General features: G+C 37.0%; 1 protein-coding gene across 5 annotated transcripts in view; it reads left to right on the top strand.

Moving 5' to 3' along the window:
- Nucleotides 1–10,712, top strand: part of bgm (bubblegum) — a 514,443-nt gene extending 503,731 nt beyond the window's left edge. For all 5 annotated transcript variants that reach the window (XM_067140465.2, XM_067140469.2, XM_067140466.2 and 2 more), the window contains 2 exons: nucleotides 8,901–9,021; nucleotides 10,497–10,712. In XM_067140465.2, coding sequence (XP_066996566.2) covers nucleotides 8,901–9,021; nucleotides 10,497–10,582 — 207 coding nt within the window. In that variant the 3' untranslated portion in view covers nucleotides 10,583–10,712. The remainder of the gene's footprint in view (nucleotides 1–8,900; nucleotides 9,022–10,496) is intronic.
- Nucleotides 10,713–19,316: the final 8,604 nt, after the last annotated feature.

A 19,316-nucleotide genomic window follows, 5' to 3' on the forward strand; every position in this document is an offset into this window, starting at 1 on the left:
ACAGTCGCAGTAGGAATAGTTTACTACTCATGCTAACTGGGTCAAACTGGGGAGCACATCCAGCAATTGGAAAAACTACAGCCTTTTTACTTTCTTTCTCTACAACTGAGTGTCCTTGTCCTGTCCTGTGTAGGTTAACTCTGTCCATTCTAAAAAATTGGATATTGCTTTGAATGATATATGCTGTGCAATTTCTGGCTGCCTCAAACTAACAAATGTCGAAAAACTATACCGCACTTGAGGCATAGCTCTACCTTCAGTCCAAAGGCAAGTGGCAGCTGGAACTGAGAAACTTAAACAAGGGGCAGACAACCAGCATCCTCTGTATGGTCATGAAATAGTACAACAGAAAGCGGATACTGGACGATTGCCACTTTCCTGTTTTAAAGAATAGGTTTGAACCCTTTGGATGTGGTACTCGTGAATCTGTAGGTAACAGCTCTGAAGTAAATTGTTTGGAATGTCGAAGTGAAAGTAATAAGAATCTTGTAAAACCAATTTGCAAAACCTCGCGGAAATCTGTGAAGATAAGACTTTTTGCCGATAGTCAGGGGAGGAATATTGCTCCAGAACTAATTAGAAACAGTAAGCATGATGTTTCCGCTGTGATTAAGCCTGGTGCAAATTTTAATGACATAACCTCTGAAAGTCGAAAATACTGTGAATAACTAGGAGCTATGGGGGTTGCTGTTTATCTAGCAGGGACTAACGACGTGGGAAGAAATAATGCAAGAGGAATGATCTCTTCCCTCAGATCGAGACTACAGGAGTTACATCACACCAATGTTGTGGTATTTTCTGTTCCTCACAGGCATGATCTTCTGGCATGGTCTTGTGTTAACAAGGAGGTAAAGAAGGTTAATGAAGAACTTTTGAAAATATGTAGGCACTTCAAGAATGTAAAATATATAGATATAAGTAATTTGGGAAGAAGATGTTATACCTGGCATAGTCTGCGTCTAAATAGATTGGGAAAAAGGTATCTTGTAAATAGTATAATAGAGTTTGCTAATTCAATTCGTGATGTAGAATGTGTAACTGATCCCATTCCTCTAAAAAACTAGATAAAGTGACCGATATAGTTCGGTCTGTTATGCTAGAGTTTAGGAATGGTATTGATACTCATGGTAGTCTATATAGGTTAGGTTCTTTTAAAACTGTATTGGGGAATAGTGTTAATGTGCAAGGCAGACAGACTAGGTTAGATTCTTATCAGATCACTAAAATAAATGAACCTGTAGAAACAAAAATATCTACTAGTAGGCCTTTTGTGGAAAATGACATCCAAGATACTGATAATGTCCAGGAAACAGAAATTGACAATAGTTTACTGACTATCCTGCAGGTTAATATTCAATGTGTCAGAAATATTGTTAGAACTAGAACATTTCTGTAAAGCTGAAAAAAATGATGTGATATGCATGTCAGAACATTGGCTCGTAGAAGATCAAGTTGGATTCTTTGTGCCCAGTGGGTATATAATGGCAGATATTATGTGTAGAAGTAATAAGAAGAATGGGGGTCCTGGAATTTTAGTCAGGGACTGTTTGACATTTGTTAAGGTTGACTTAGGACAATACTGTGCAGAATTAGACGGCGGGTTTAGTTGTGTTAAAATAATACATCAGAATTTAATAATTGTAAGTTTGTATAGATCTCCAAAGGGCAGTGTGAAAGTATTTCTTGAGAATTTTGAAATAGTTATGAGAAAATTGTTAAAGATTAATACTAAAGTAGTTGTCGGTGGTGATTTTAATATAGAAATGGCAAAATCAGACGAACAGTCTTCAAGAATATTTCTTAACCTTTTAATATCGTTAAATTTAACCTGTACAAACAAAACACCCACACGCAATAATGCATGCATTGATAACATTATTGTCAATTTCTCAAGAAGTATGTATAATGTCAAGCTTGTTGGAGGGTCTTTTGCTGATCATGAACCATTGGTACTTTCTTTTTGCCAGAAGAATTTGTCTTACACAGACAAAAGAACAAATAGGGAGCCTGACATTTCATGGATAAGAACACAGAAAGATTGTTATATTAACTTATTCAGGGAAAGATTGAAGAAAGTAAACTGGAACTTTCTAAACGAAAATCAAACTGACAAAGCGAAGGCTGAAATTGCTATTGAAACTTTCTTTAAAACTTATGTTGAATTGTTGCATTCTTGCTCCCCCATGGTAAAGGTCAATAATGTGCGCACAGTTAGGAATAAAAAACTTAACTGGTATTCTGATGAACTGACCCAAATAATGGAAAGGATGTTGATTCTGTATAGAGTTTATAAAAAATCTTGGGTGCAAGGGAGTGTGCAGAAAGATGCGTATGAAGTATATCTCAGGTGTAAAAAGTTCTACAGAACTAAACTTGCACATGAAAGAAATTGGCGTGTGAAACATACATTGAAAGTGCATCCCACAAATGCAAGGCAGCTTGGGATATTATAGCGCAAGAGAATACTCCTAATCATACACATGATATATTACTGAATCCAGATACTATGAATGATTACTTTTTGAACACAGTGAAAGAAATATGTGATCAAGTTAATCCAACAGGTACATCTGCTATCATTGGGCCTGGTCCACATCAATTAGGGGTATATACTTTCCAATGGGTTGACATTACATCAAATGAAATCATAAAGACGGTCTCAAAATTATCTAATTCTAAAAGTATGGACTGTTATTGGCTGTTCAATTACATTATTAATCAAACAATGCATCTGATTTGTGAACCATTAGCGTGTTGTATCAATAAATGTTTAAAGATTGGTTTTTTTTCCGAATATGCTTAACATTTCAAAAGTTATTCCGGTCTTCAAAAGTGGTGACAAACATCTTCCCCAAAATTACCGTGCAATCTCAATTGTTCCCATATTATCTAAAATAACTGAATCATTTATAGTCAACTTAGTAACTACTTTGAAAATCATGCCCTGTTGTCTAGTAATCAATATGGATTCCGACAGGGTAAAAGTACTACCTCTGCGGTTCTGCAAATTGTCAATCAAACTTTAACAGCCTTTGAAAATAGGAAAATGGTTTCTCTGGTTTCATGTGATTTGAGTAAAGCATTTGACTGTATAGATCATGACATTTTGTTGGGAAAACTTCAGTATTATGGCATAAATAGTCCCACTTTGGATGTAATTAAGATGTATTTAAGTAACAGATGCCAAGTTGTTGCAATTAGAAATAGACATTCCACATTGAAAGATGTTATTACAGGCATTCCACAAGGATCTGTACTTGGCCCATTTCTCTTTAATGTTGCTGTTAATGACCCACAACAAAATGTTATGTCACAATCAGTTGTATCATATGCAGATGACACAACACTAATCAACATGCATCAGGACGTATTAAATCTGCAAGAGATGTCACAAGAAGCTCTTAGGACTGCAGTGAAATGGTTTTCATCTAATAAACTACTCTGCAACGAGAACAAAACCCAACATATTCTGTTAGGATTGTCCAATAATATAGAAATTCAGTCAGTCAAGCTACTGGGTATTCATATTGATACCAAATTTAGCTGGGAGTACATGTCAATCATGTCTGTAAAAAGGTATCATGGGTTTCATTTCTTATGTGGAAATTGAGGGAATTAGTAACAGCAGACTCTTTGAGAATGGCATATTTTGGACTTTTCCAGTCCCATATTTCATATGGGCTGCTATTGTGGGGACATTCATCTTATGTCCACAATGTATTGCTAATTCAGAAGAAGCTTCTTCGTGTAATGTGTAAAGCTGGTTCTTCTGACCACTGTCGTCCCCTTTTTGTCAGGCTTAAAATATTAACAGTTATAAATCTATGTATTTTTATCTCATTATTGTATGTTAAAAACAATCTGAATGAATTTACCATCAGGGAAAAATCCATCAACACAATACTCGTAATAAGGGCAATATTGATGTCCCAAGACATAGACTTCTGAAAACAGGTAACTCATATAAAGTAAATAGTATAATATTTTTTAATAAATTACCATTCTCTGCACAGGATGTGTCCATCAATAATTTTAAAAGAAAACTGTATATCTGGATGTTGGAAAATCCATTTTATGACGTAAAGGAATTCTTAGAAATGAAAACTGTTAATATTGACTTTTAATAACTCTACACAGATAGTAGAAATAATACTGTAGTATTGGATGACAAAACCTATTTCATGTAAATGATCAATGGTGAATAAATATTCTTATTCTTATTCTAACAGTGTTTCAGGTCACGGAGGAGTTTCATTAATAACAGCAGGGCAGCTTCAGGCACGGCGTTAGGATTTTATCCTTGGCATAATACCACAGTTGGGACATGTTTTGCTCGTCTACCAGCATCCTCAGCCATTATAATGTCTCAGGGTTAAGTTATAATCTTGATGTACTTACAATTAAATCGTACTTAAATTATAGTCTTAACAGTAATTAGTAAAACATTTTGCTGAATTGCAGTTGTAATATACAATGTATAGATTGACAGTTCATTTGTGATTAGAATAACAGTGCCAAAGTTAGAATAAAAAGCTTGATTCTTTATAGTTACGTAAAACATATGCGCTGATGAGGTTGGAAACACAAGGAAATACGATTTAATTGTAAGTACGTCAAGATTATAACTTAACCTTGTGTTTCCAACACAAGGAGTAGAGGCGCGGCAGCAGACGGTCACCACGCTGCGGTAAACACCGCTAAACATCTCAGCAATAGTCAAAGGGATATACCAGTACACGCAGACATAGTAGAAGCAACCTCATCAACGCATATGTTTTACGTAGCTGAATGTCGTTTTGACAGTAGCCCCTAAAAAAACCTAACAGCTTCAAACCCTACAGTGCTAACTAGTCAATTTAAGTTTGTGGTTTGAAAAACGACCAACATAGACATATTTAACCGTGAATATTAATTAATGACTGTAATGTGTTAAAGTCACATTAGGATTAAAGTACAAAACCAGTCAAATTAACACGTATATAAAGACAAAAACTTCAGAAGTTTTAAGTTTGAGATGATATTGCAATTTTAATCAAGACTCTTATGTTATAGTACATATAGTTGTTCACTCACCGTTAGAATGAAAGAAGAAATGTATGAAACTTTTTAGTCAGAATCTCATTGTGTCATGTTATCACTGAGTTTTAGACATCAGTATTAATGAATCAAGCTAACTTTGGCACTGTTATTCTAATCACAACTGAACTGTCAATGTAAACATTGTATATTACGAAGGCAATCCCAAAAATAAGGTCTCGTATTTTTTATAAATACATAGACCTGTTTATTTCTAATATGGTTCACATCATTTTACAGCTTGAACATTTAGCAATTGTTCTACATAACCACCATTTCGGTCGATGCATTTTTGTAGACGCTGTGACAGTTTTTGTATGCCCATGTCATACCAGCTCGCCGCCTTGCTGTTCAGGAAGTTGTGAGCGGCGCTTCGGGAAACCTCAGGAACCAAAGTGCAGAGATTATCCAGGGTGATTCGCCGACCTTCACGCATGATTTGCTCAACATTCACGACTGTCTCGACAGAAATTGACGGTCTCCTGCTCCTTTGTTCGTTCGTCGTGAATTTCAGTCCGACCGGCTGCAAACTCTACACCACTTACGAACATTTATGACATCCACACACTTCCGTCAATTGGCGATGGATTTCAATTTGTTCAGTACCTTTTGCGTTCAAAAACCGAATAACTGCGCGCACTTCGCACTTGGCGGTAACATCCAAACGGAAGCTCCATTCTTAATGGCTGCCAAGCCAAGACTGAGTGCCTCAGCGTGGCGTGCACATGTTTATATGCAAGCGCAGGAAACACTCTTCACAATATTGTGACCAACAGCCACATGAACAGTGTTCTGTATTTATACAAAAATAGGAGACCTTATTTTTGGGATTACCCTCGTACAACTGCAACTCAGCAAAATGTTTTACTAATTAGTGTTAAGACTATAATTAAGTACGATTTAATTATAAGTACATCAAGATTATAACCTAACCTTGAGACATTATAATGGCTAAGGATGCTCAGTAGACGAGTGAAATATGTCTCAACTGTAGTATTATGTCAAAGATAAAATCCTAACAATAAAAACATTTTATGTATTGAATAGGTAGAAAATAAATAAATATTTGTATTATTTTATAGTGTGGGAATATGCGTGATTATGGGGGTGATAACTGAAACTGAGTGTGATAATTGTGGATCTTCTAGTCTTGTTTATTACTAAAAATAAATGGAATGAAATTTTCAAATATTATGTTCTTTTTTCATTTATGTCATTTAAGTTGGGGGCTGGATTCTTGTATTGATCCATACTAATGTAAAAATTCTCTAAGATGTTGAGTACTGGACCTTTTTCCTCACGTTTTAGAATTTTTAGACCTTGGTCTGTTGTGATATAATTATGATTATAGTCTTTGTGGTGGTTGTTCATGGCCGAGAAAGGGTTAGGTTTCAAAGCATTGCTGAGTTATGTATATCTTATCTAGAAATTTCTGCCGCTTCGTCCAACATAAGTTGAACCACATCCCTGGCATTCCAGTTTAAATGTCCCAGGATTTGTGTATGTATTGCTACTATTTACTGTGTGAGAGATAAATACTATTTTTTCATTAGTGTTACTGGTTTTAAAAGCAATTTTTAGATTCTGTTTTCTTAGGACATTAGTGATTATATTATTATTATTATTATTATTATTATTATTATTATTATTATTATTATTATTATTATTACTAAATTTTAATGTGGCATACTTTCTTTAATTTTTGACTCTTTCATCAAAGTGTTTATGGGCTTATTCCTATGTTTACCAATTAGCTTATTTATAAACTTTGTGCTAAATCTGTTGCTCATGGCTATTTTGCAGATTGTCTTGATTTCCTTTTTTCAAATTTTTCTTTGAGAGCGACATTTTTAAAGCCCTTTTGCTACAGACTTTTCTTTCTATCTTCAGCCCTATTCTGTTCTCTATCGTTGTCAGTCATCGCACTTTTTTATTTTATCATTTTTTCTTCTACCACATGTATCTTTGTTTCGCCTGATAACCTTGCTGTTTATTTCATAAGGCACATGCCTACGATTGAACAGAAACATTTCTAACTTGGAAGGCTAGCACACAGCGAGTCATCTGGTGACGAACGACAGTACCAATTACAATAGACCAGCAGTAAAGTATTCCTAAGTTCAAACCATCATTATTAGAGTAGTTTTCCTCATGAAGAGACGAGATTTTCTTCTGAAGATGCGGAGCAAAGTTCTCTGCGAAATGTAAAGAATTCCCCTTCCTTTCTTGACACAGCAAAAGCCCAACAGCTAATTATAATATCTGTAAATGAAAGCATCAATCTATGTATTATTATCATTATCATTATTATTATTATTATTATTATTATTATTAATCGATACGGCCACCTGTGGGCCACGTTTACACAATCTTTCTTCTGTCACGCAGACCAATACCCTTCTCTTTACACTCTCGCCAAAGATTCTTGAGTCTTTGACTCCTTCTTGCTCGCTCTTCCACCGAGATGTTCCGTGGCTTCGCATGTTGCTCTTCAGATGCATCCCTCATTCCCGCAAACTTCTTCCTAAATGATGTCCTTTCTGTTATATCCTCCTCCTTGATACCTATTTCTGCCAAGTCATTGTGCACCTGTGTAAGCCAGCCCATTTGTTTTTTCCACTTTTCCTGCAGGAGAAGTATCCTGTTGGCCAATCTCTCAGGGTTCATTCTTTTTATATACCCACAAAACGTCAGTCTCCTTTTCCTCATAACAGTCGTGATTCTTTCTACTGTCTTGTAGAGCTCCAAATTCGACCTTAACTGGAATGTGTTTGGGTCACTCGTCAACTTTCTTTGGCCTAAGATTTTTCATAAGAATCATCTTTCTTTTTTTCAAGGACTGGGTCAGCCGTCCTCGTCAAGGTTTCTGCTCCATAAAGGCACTCCGTTCTAACCACTGTGCAGCAATGTTTTAACTTGACCTGAATTGAGAGGGACTTGGACTTATAGGTGTCATGACATAGTCTGAATGCCAACTCCATCCGTCTCACCCTCTCCTTTAATCCCTCTTTTTCATTTCCATTGGGGGTGAGTATTTCTCCCAGGTATTAAAATTTTTGCACACTTGAATATCCCCATACAGTGTAACTAGTCTGTCCGTGTCGCTCTTTTTATATAGAATCCATTAATGTTCTTTTTTCGAAGGAGATTCTTCACCCTGTTTCGACAGCAACATTTTGTAGTTCCTCAACTTGTTTCTCGGCTGTTTGACGGTTGTCTGTAATAAGAACGACGTCGTCTGCGAAGGCAAGGCAGTCCAACATCATCGCATTTTTTCCACAATCTATCTTTACTCCATTCTTCATTCCATTTTCAGTCATTCTCAACCTCCATTCCCTAATAAATTTTTCTAAAATACAATTAAAGAATAGTAGAGAAAGGCTGTCTCCTTGCCTCAAACCCGTTTTTATCTCAAACGGATTTGAGAGTTTGCGCATAAATTTGACTTGAGAAAAGGTGTTTGTAAGAGATTGTCGAATTATGGCCAAGTATTATTATTATTATTATTATTATTATTATTATTATTATTATTATTATTATTATTATTATTATGGGCCTATGGTCAAATTTTATTTATATAGTACATGATATCCTCTGAAAATAAGTTCTGATTTTGTTTAGAATACATAACAGAAATGTATAATACTCCCTGATTAAGTGCTTTGTTGTACGTTCAGTAAATATTATAAATAAGCTGGGAAATATGGAGTCTTTTCAATAATACTTAACCAGCTGTCAAGGAGACTTACAGCATGTACATTAAATTCGCGAATAGTGTACTTATCATCTGTTACTTCCCAAATATATTGTTAATTTTGTTCCAGGTTATGACTGCCATACAAAACGGAATAGATCGTCTCAACACCAAAGCCATTTCCAATGCTCAGAAAGTGCAGAAATTTGCCTTACTCCCCAAAGACTTTTCGATAACAACGGGAGAGCTGGGTAAGTTGTTACGGTCTTTCTTGCTGTTGAGGAAATGCCAAGCATTGTGTGTTTCACAGAATATTTATATTTCATTCAGAATATTATTTTCCTGGTTTACAAACCTGTTTATGAGCCACTACATTATGAAAGGTGTGCCAAACAACATACATACATCTTCATTAAAGACTGTTATGCCATTCAGGATTCAGTATGCAAGCTTCTGTGAATTCATTAAGCACCTCCTCAATCCTCTATTTGCAACTAGCTCTTTGGCCTCATTTAGTTCCACACCTCTTATCATTAAAAACGTATTCTACCTATTGTCGCCTTGGGTCTTCCCCTACTTATCTTACCATCCATAGATATGTCCATTAATCCCTAAAGTAACCTATCCTCCTCCATACACCTCACATTACCTAATCGCTGAAGCTGGTTTATGCTTACAGCTTCATCCATCAATTTTATTCGTAACTTCATCTTTTCATTCAGAGTACTCTCCTACCATAGTTCTTATTTGTTTGTACCAGCAATCATTCTCGTCACTTTCATTGCCGTACACCAAAGTACACCTCATCTGAAAATAGATCAATGCAATGATAGTTTTGTCCCAGTACTCACATCGTTCTTACAGAATACCATTGATTGCAACAGTGTACTCACTGCAGTAGCTTTACTACACCTTGATTCAATTTCACTAAGTATTCTACCATCCTGAGAATTAGCAACTCTGAATTTTACTGCACTTTATTCACTTCACTCTTTTTCACCAATCCTGATTTCAAGGTCAGCAATGATTCATAACTAAATGTTTCTCAGTCTGTTTTTACTAACAGGAATTCAAAAGAAGCATTTATTACTTTGCGGATAAGAATCTGTTTCGGGACACAATGCGATCTCTCTTACATTTAAATCACAATGATAAATTATACAACACAACTTTTCCACTACCTCTAGCATAAAAACTTGCCTTTATAAAAACCTTGCATATTGAGATGTATGAAGGAGCTAAATTTCAGTGGTTCAGTGTAAAGTGATTGTGTCTTTTGGTGAAATCTCATTATGTAATTTCATCAACAGATCTCATGACAGTCTATTTTTTTCATTCTCAATGTCCACGGCAGCCGTGAGTTCAGTTTCATTCATATTTACAGCCTCTGTGGGTGCAGTTTCACAGAAATAAATGAGTGCATTTTTCCAACCATCTGTTTGAGCTTTATTGCTATAGTGTTTGTAAATATGCTGACATCAAAAATAGGTTTACCCACACTCACTGTCCAGAATGAATGACTTACTATGAGATCGGGGCATTCACCATTGACTCTAATTACAGTTGTATATCGTTTTACAGATAACACAACATTATGGTTCGCCAAACAGTTTTCATGCATACAAATACATGGAGATTATGACAAAATTGTTTTTTTCTACCTTAAAATTATGTTACATATTCAAGTGATTAAGTTTAAACTAATAGAAATCTCATACTGTTGCAGGTCCAACTATGAAAGTAAAGCGCAATGTGGTCGCCGAGAAATACGCTGACATCATAAATAGGTTTTACACCAATAATGTCCATTGAGATGTTGATTAGATCTCTCACATTTCAACATGTTTGAATTAGGATTGTAAACTGTGTCACATCAATGATTGTACAAAGATGACGTGGGTAAATGTGATAAAAATAAAGTAGTAAAACATTTTAGAATTTATTGTGACTTTTACCTTGCGAATTTCTCACAGTTTTTCAGCATAAACATACGAGGCATGTTTTTTAAGTAAGTACTGTTTTGATGTTCCGCCGATGCAGCGCTGCGGTCGGCATTCCTTGCCAATAGATGCAGGTACACAGCGCGCGTGTTCAACAACAACAATAAAGGTGTTTTAATTTAATCCACCTATTCAATACTTTTATTTTCACTTATAGTGGTTACATAAATAGACTCACAGTTAAATGGGACATCTTTCGCCCTCAATTAAGGGCATCTTCAGCCTAAAAACAATCAAGAGCACAACTAATATTAAAAGTGGAAGCTAAAGGTTTAGCCAGTTATTAAAATTCGGGACATAAAAATAAAATGTAAGAAAGGTAACAGGAAAATGTTGATAGATGTAACAGCCCTCTCAAGTGAATCTTTCGAAGGAGTTGTGATAGCTAAGTTAAAGATGGGAAAGACACAAAAGATGACTGAGATTAGGCAGAGAAAGCTAAGGGTGTTGAAATTGCAAGAGAAGGAAATAAATGAAGAGTTCCAGACACACACTTAAACAAGTATACCTAAGGAAGACATCAGAAGGGTCGAAGAAGAATGTGCATTCTTTAAAACAGTCATGGTGGAGTCTGCAGAAAAGGCCTGTGGAAGAGTATCAGGACGGAAGAAAGATCAAGAACAGGGGCGAAGCGTCAGGGGAGACAGGGTAGACAGCGTGTACCCTTAACATTTTCTGAACGAAATATTGTCAACTCAATATTTTTTAGAACATTAATTATTTCCACATTCGCGACATTATTGTATTCCCCCTTTACTTATTTTCATCTTACTTAGGCAATGCTAGGGCTCGCAATTGTTACACGAAGCACGTAGGCGAAAGTAGACGCTGTCCATTCTGTGTATGTTCCCTTTGATTTTCAAAGCTTTCAGATACAGCAACACTAACGCTATCTGTAGGTGCTGACTGTGGAACTATGACTTTCCTACAGCGAGATTTCTCCGCCCAGTAGACAGACTTGTCAGCGTCTCTCACTGGCTAGTATTTGGATCTCGGGTATAAAGGTGCTCTTATTGGTTACCATCTCAGACATGAGTTCAATGTAGTTAATTTTAATTTATTTTATTATAAGACACGTCTAAAAATAAAATAATAACATCCAAATAAGAAATATAGCAAACATACACCCAATAATCGAACGACAGCATAAAAACCCTTCAAATACATGAATTTTCTTGCCCACCAATATTAGTTAAGGTATTAACTTACAACCCACACAACTATTGGCTCACATTCTTAATAATGAACTCCAGAGAGTGCATACGGAAACAATAAAATTGCTTAACTAGATGCTGTATATTTCGTTAATGCCGTTTTTTAGTGAACGCGCCATGAGTGTCTTGAAACGAATTAAAACCTATTTAAGGAATTCAGTGACCAACCAGAGACTGCCTAACTTGGAAACTCTGGCTATGTATAGAGAAGGAACTGCTGTGGCATCTTAGCAATTCGCCTGACTTCAAGACGAGGGTAATAGATACGGGTATATTTGCTGAAATGAAGGACAGGCGGATTGAACTCATTTACAAGAATATTTTTTAAGGTGACTTGTACGAAAATATATTTATTTCTTATTTCTCTTATTAAATCTACATACCAGTGAAATATATTGCTATTTTTCATTCTAAAAGTATGTTATTATTTGACAACTCCCGCTGCCCATTTAGTTTATTTTTAAGAAAATAGTGCATTTAGTGTTATAGGTTGTTATAGGATTTGTCTTACTTTCAGTCATTAATATACTATTGAATATAGATCTGTATGCGTCGAAAACAAAATTCCATATATAATATGATTAAAATAGTTTGAATAAAAAATCTCTGTCTCCCCCCTTATTTAGTTCACACTTCGCCACTGATGAAGAAACGCCCTGGTGGAATGACAGGGTAAGAGATGTAGTTAAAAGGAAGAGATAAGCTTGGAAAAGATGGCTGAGAAACAGAACAACAGAATGCAAAACAGAACACAGGCACTGCAAGATGGAGTGCTCCACGGTGGTTGAAAAAGAGAAAAATAAATGCTGGCAAAAATTCACTGAATCTCTGCGAAAGATACAACCGGAAGCAAAAAGATCTTATTCCAGTGGGTTAAAATGAAGAAGAACCCAGGTGAAGGTGCTAACTTCATTAAAAATGAATAGGAGGAAGTGATGACACAGAAGCAGGACATACTGCAGGGGTTGAGAGAATACTTTGAACAGCTTTACAACGTGCAAAATACCTCGGTATAAGGAGAAATCGAAGAACCAGAGTTAGTGCAGATGGAAGTTGAGGAAAATGAGGTGTCCATGGCAGAGATTGAGTAGGCCTCTAAAAGAATGAAATGAGGCAAGGCAGCTGGAATTGACGAGGTCACCATCGAAATGATAATAGCAGCAGGAGCAGTTGATCTACAGTGGTTGTGTAGACTCTTCAGAGTGATATGGAGAGAAAAGAATGTTCCAAAGGAGTGGACGAAAGGGGTCATTATACCAATTTTCAAGAAAGGAGACGGGAAGAAATGTGAAAATTACAGAGGAGTGACACTGATACCTCATACAGCTAGGATCCTTGAAAGAATCTTGGATAAACGAATAAGAGACATAATGGAAGGAAAATTGGCAAAACACTCGTATGGATTTAGAAGAGGCAGGTCCACATTGGCCCAATATTTACATTGCGTCAAATGATAGAAAGGTATTGGGAATATGGAAAGGCCATGGTAGTAACGTTTCTAGATATTGAAAAGGCATGTGACAATGTCCCAAGGAATTTGGTATGGAAAATATTGACAGAGGCACAGATTGGGAATAAAACAATGCAGATGGTAATAGCATTGTATCAAAATTGCAATAGCTGTGTTAGAACCAAAGTGGGCCACACTGAGTGGCTCAGTTAAGACAGGCTTAAGACGGAAGTTTACAGACACAAGTTGATTTATGGAATGAGAAGATAAGAAATTTTGGAATGAAGATTAGTACTGCGAAAAGCAAGACTTTGTTCATGACAAGAGGTAACAGAAAATCCAGGGGAGTTATAAAAATAGGAAATGAACCTCTTGAAGTAGTGAAAATTTTTAAATATTTGGGCAGCGTGGTAAGATGGAAATTTGGATGGAGAAATTGATTTAAGAATACAGCAGTCTGAAAGTTTCTGCCAGTGGGCGTGAGACATTGTGTGGAACAGAGATGTGCCAATGAAGTGCAAGAAGGTCTTATACTCGTCCTATTATAAACCTATACTGACCTATGCTTCAGTAGCTTGGACGTTGACTAAGCGGAGCCAAAGTAAGACACAAGCAGCTGAAATAAGGTTCTTGAGGAGCTACAGGGAAAGACAAGACGAGAGAGATTACGAAATGAGGAAATAAGGAGAAGCGTGGGAGTGTGTAAACTTCAAGAAGAGATTCATATAGCAAAGCTAAAATGGTTTATTTTTTAATTTATTTATTTAGGATCAGCAACAACATAACACTGAATTACAAAGATCAGAGCTATGTACAATAGATATGAATCTAAAATTAAAGATATAAATATTTACAAAGGACACAAATATACACAATAAAAACTGTACAATCATAATACATATTTACATAAACAACAATATTAACAAAGAAAAATACATTTACAGTAAATACAGGAGCAGAACAGGAAAGAACAAGAAGGAAAATTAAGTTATATGAGAAATATCATGACAGAAGGAAGGAAACATTACGAAGATGTCTAGGTTCTTGTCGATAGATAATGTATTAAACATTGCTGGAATACGTACAGAAAGGGACCTTTGGGCGAGAGAAAGCCGGGAGTAAGGAATATGGAACAGGGTCTTCATTCTGGTACTACGGGATGGGACGTGGAGGGGGAATAAGGAAATTAAATCTGGAGACCTAAATAGCATTGTATAGCGGCTTTAGGTCGGTTACTTTCCTCTGAGTAGAAAGAGTCTTGAGTTTCAGTTTCCCAAGCACTTGGATAGTGCTTTAGTTGCGACATGCAGGGACCCTGGCTCTGACGATAGCACAGAAAAAGATTGTACACGGTCAAGGTGGCTGAGATTTGAAGAAGCAGAAATGGTCCAGACTGGAGAGGCGTATTCAACAATAGGTAAGATACAGGACACATACAATGCTCTGAGGGCATTTACATCCGTGATGTCAGAAAACCTGTAGAGTAAACCAAGGAATGACATAGCACTTGAGGTAACCCTGTTTATGTGTGAGACAAACAATTTACTGTCAAAATGCACTCCTAAGTCTTTTTAATTGTCAACAAGAGCAATCGGTTGGTTCAGTAGGTGATACTCTTGTAGAACAGGGGATTTACGAAGTGTAAACGAAATGGTTGAACACTTGGAGGGATGAGGTTTAAGATGCCATGTAGTACACCAACCTGACAGTGAATCAAGTGCATTTTGCAATTGGATTGTATCTGTAGGAGAATCGATCTGCTTGAAGGTTTTACAATCATCTCCAAAAAGGATTTCACATGAATGGTGGGAAAGAGTATCGAAAAGGTCATCAATAAACAGGACAAAAAGAAGTGGACCTAGGACACTGTCCTGCGGTACACCAGAGAGGGTGGTGGTGGGAGAAGAACTGATTCCGTCAAGGACGACGCGCTGTAGTCTTTCGCTCAGAAAGCTATTAATTAGAGCTAGAAGTCTCTCATGCATGTTAAACCATTCAGAAAGTTTGTGTGCAAGAAGTGTGTGATCCATAGTATCGAAGGCCTTCGCGATGTTGATATAGCATACATCAAGTTGAGAGCCCGCGCGGATGGCAGACGTGACATGATGGAGGAGGATAGCCAAGTTAGTTACGCAGGAGCTTCCAGGAAGGAAACCATGATGCTGAGGGGATATATATGGAATTGCAAACGCAAGCGAATGCTGGTGGATGATCCTTTCACAAATGATTGATAAAGGAGGCAATATATAGACCGGACGATAATTTGCGATATCCGACCTATGTCCACCTTTAAGAACGGTGTAATATAAGCAAGTTTCCAGGAGCCCGGAAAGTAGCCGGCTGAGGAGCGCGGATTGAATATCGCGGTAATAGGGTATGAAAGTGTTACTGCTGTATTCTTAAGGAAGATAGGACGGAGACCATCAGAACCAGTGGGTTTATTTTCTGACAAAGACAAAAGTTTTTTGCTAGTTGCTTTACGTCGCACCGACACAGATAGATATTATGGCGACGATGGGACAGGGAAGGGCTGGGAGTGGGAAGGAAGCGGCCGTGGCCTTAATTAAGGTACAGCCCTAGCATTTGCCTGGTGTGAAAATGGGAAACCACGGAAAACCATCTTCAGGGCTGCCGACATTGGGGTTCGAACCTACTGTCTCCCGAATACTGGGTACTGGCCGCACTTAAGCGACTGCAACTATCGAGCTCGGTAAAGACAAAAGTAGGGAGTACACTTCTGATTCAGTGGTAGAAATATTACTGAGGCTATGGGAAGTAACAGGTTTGATCTTAGGAAAATCGGCATACTGCACAGGTTTAACAAAATTAGAGGTAAAATATTCATTGAATAATTCAGGTCTATCTGCTCCACTGGCTACAGAATGGTCCCAGGTTACTACTTCCGGTATTCGTTTGTTGTATTTTGTGTTATTTATAAGTGACCAGAATCTTTTACTGTTGTGTCTTACTTCAAGGCAGGCTCTGTTAATATATTCTGAGTAATCCCGTCTTAATAAATACTTGTGGTGTTTGCGAAGATCAGAGAATATTTGATCATTTCTCTCGAAGGCCGCATTCTTCCATTGTCTCCAGGCTACCGATATTTCTTAGTTCAGCACTTTTATTATTACTCTTCTTCCATTATGAGAATGCCAGGAGAGAGAATACCAAAGAGAACATTCATGGATACAGAGACTGCAAAGAGGCCTAGGGGACAGCCTAGAATGTGATGGAGGAGCTCTGTTGTGGACTGTATTGCAAATAGAGGAGTCGATAGCGATAAAGTACTAGAAGAGGAATGGTGGAATGATCGAGTAAGGTGGAGGGCTTTGGTACACTACCCAGAGAGAATCTGGAAAAGGGAATGGATGAAGAGGACGAAACATATCGATCTGTTTTGTATGTGGTAGTTTAGCGTATTTCAGTGTATTTGTGTTCATTCTTGGTTCATAATTTGAATGATTTGAATGCATTTCGGAGAGTTGTGTTGGTGACAGTTTCTGGTATTTTCTCTTCACATTATGGCCACAAAACATCACAAACATTATCTCAAAGTGTTGAGAGATACCTATAAAATTGAATTTCCGTTCGTGTTACAGTCTAATAAAGGAAACTGTTATGCACTTTGTTCCATGTTTGTTACATTTTCTTGTAACCATTTTTATTTTATTTTAGTTTAAGATTTAAAATTTAATGGTCATTTCGCCTTGTAACTGTAGGCCGTTTTTCGTCGAGCCCGTGGCACATTATATGCGATAAAATCCAAGAATGAAAAATCTTCCTATTTTTGATTTATAAAAGTTGGCAGGTATGTCATTAGTTCAGAACTATATATATGTATCGCTTCACTGTGTTCATTGCCTCCATCACTTTAGACACCGTGGGAACTGGTTCAGGATTTGGCTCGTCATCTCTTTCATACTGCACTGAAGCTTTTTCCATCTTCTGTTCTTCAAGTATTTCATCAATTGTCGTAGTTTCACACACTGGAACATAGTCATCAATGTTGATGTATGTTTTGAAAGTGACCTCTTCTGCTATTCAGCACCATTCTTCACTCTCAGAAAAATCATCTAGAGTGACGTCATCAGCGCAAACATGACAAAAGCTGGCTGCATTGAAGCAGTTCTGAATAGTGTTTTGCTCCACAGAATTCCAGGCAGCCATAGTTGAAATGCATGGCATCTACGACAGCGATTTTTCTCGTCGTCAATTCCACTGCAGCCAATCTTCTCTGTAGCAGCCTCTTTTGATACTTCTGCTTCTTGCACCCTATTATGCCTTGGTCTAATGGCTGTAGCTTACTCGTGCAGTTTCCTGGGAGGAAAATTACCTTTACGTTTCTCAAATTTGGGGGATGAGCGAGGCAATGATCAGTGACGAGCGCAATTTTCCTGTTTCTTATGCGAAGCCTTGCATCCCATGCACGCAAGAAATTTTCAAATATTGCAGAAGATATCCACGATTTCATGTTAGAAGTGTACTTGCATGGAAATGATCACATATTCTTAAAACATTGCGGTTTGCATGCTTTTCCAATAACCAGTGGTGCTGACTTCTCGGTTCCACTTTCATTACAGCACAGGAGAACTGTAAGCCTTTCCTTGTTAAGTTTGCCACCATGACGCTTCGCACCCTTAAAATCCAGGGTTCTATCTGGAAGAAGATGAAAAGCAGCCCCGTTCCGTCTGCATTAAAAATATAGTCAGGGATATAGTCTTTCAAAATTGCAGGAAGCGTTGTAGTTTTCCATGTTCCAATATTTTCACACAGTGTAGTATCATTATCAAGGGCAGCAGGTGCGCCTTGCACACATCTATAAACTAGGTCATGTTGATTCTTGAATCTGTCAATCCCACCATTAGATACTTTTAACTCAACAAGTTCCATCTTCTATGCAGTAAGTGTTGCCCAAGCTCAAACCACAGTACCGTCTACTGGCACGTTTGAAGATAGCACTTGCACAAATCACTTTAGAACAGCTTCTTCTAATTCTAAAAACTAACCATGCCAATTACGTGTCCTTTGAGCACTTTTGCCTTCTTCAAAAGCAGTTTCAATCAGTTTACGTTTGCTAGCAATTGTATTTAAAGTTGACGGAGGAATGTTTAACTTCCACGTTACATCCACACTCTTCATGTTTAGATCAAATGGATAATATTTAAGACGAACTTAAATATTATAAACAAGTGATCCGCCCATTCAATACAATTTATCGTTTATTATATTAGTACATGTTTCGTCCCCTAAGGGACATCATCAGCTATAATAAATTAATATTAATATATCAGAACACCAAAATAGACATCATTAAAATTGGCAAGACACATTAAAAACATTGGTGTATGGCACGACATCTAAAATACAATCTTAACAAACTTTGTTGAAAGTATAAGTCATATGATCGATAAAACAGTTGAATTGTCCATTAAACTCTTGATAATGTTCTTGAGAATAACAGTCGTGCTTTATAAATTGTTAAATGATGACTGTTATGAATAGCACTCTTGATTTAAAGTATTTAGTATTTCTTGATGAAAGATTGTTAGGTCATGATATGCATTCCTTAAATGGTATATACATTGAATGCTTCAGAATTTAAAGTCAACAAACAGGAAGGAACTTCATTACAAGATATCAAGAACTACCAGAGCCAAGAAATACAACAGATACTCGGCCATAAGCGAACACATGACAGACTCCAATCACATGTTTACAAACATAGACAATGACTTTAAAATCTGAAAATTGTAAATAAAGGACATTTTTTTTGCTAGTTGCTTTACGTCGCACCGACACAGATAGGTCTTATGGCGACGATGGGACAGGAAAGGCCTAGGAGTGGGAAGGAAGCGGCCGTGGCCTTAATTAAGGTACAGCCC

The sequence above is a fragment of the Anabrus simplex genome, chromosome 2 (genome assembly GCF_040414725.1).
Source record: "Anabrus simplex isolate iqAnaSimp1 chromosome 2, ASM4041472v1, whole genome shotgun sequence".
In the NCBI taxonomy this organism is placed as follows: Eukaryota; Metazoa; Arthropoda; class Insecta; order Orthoptera; family Tettigoniidae; genus Anabrus; species Anabrus simplex.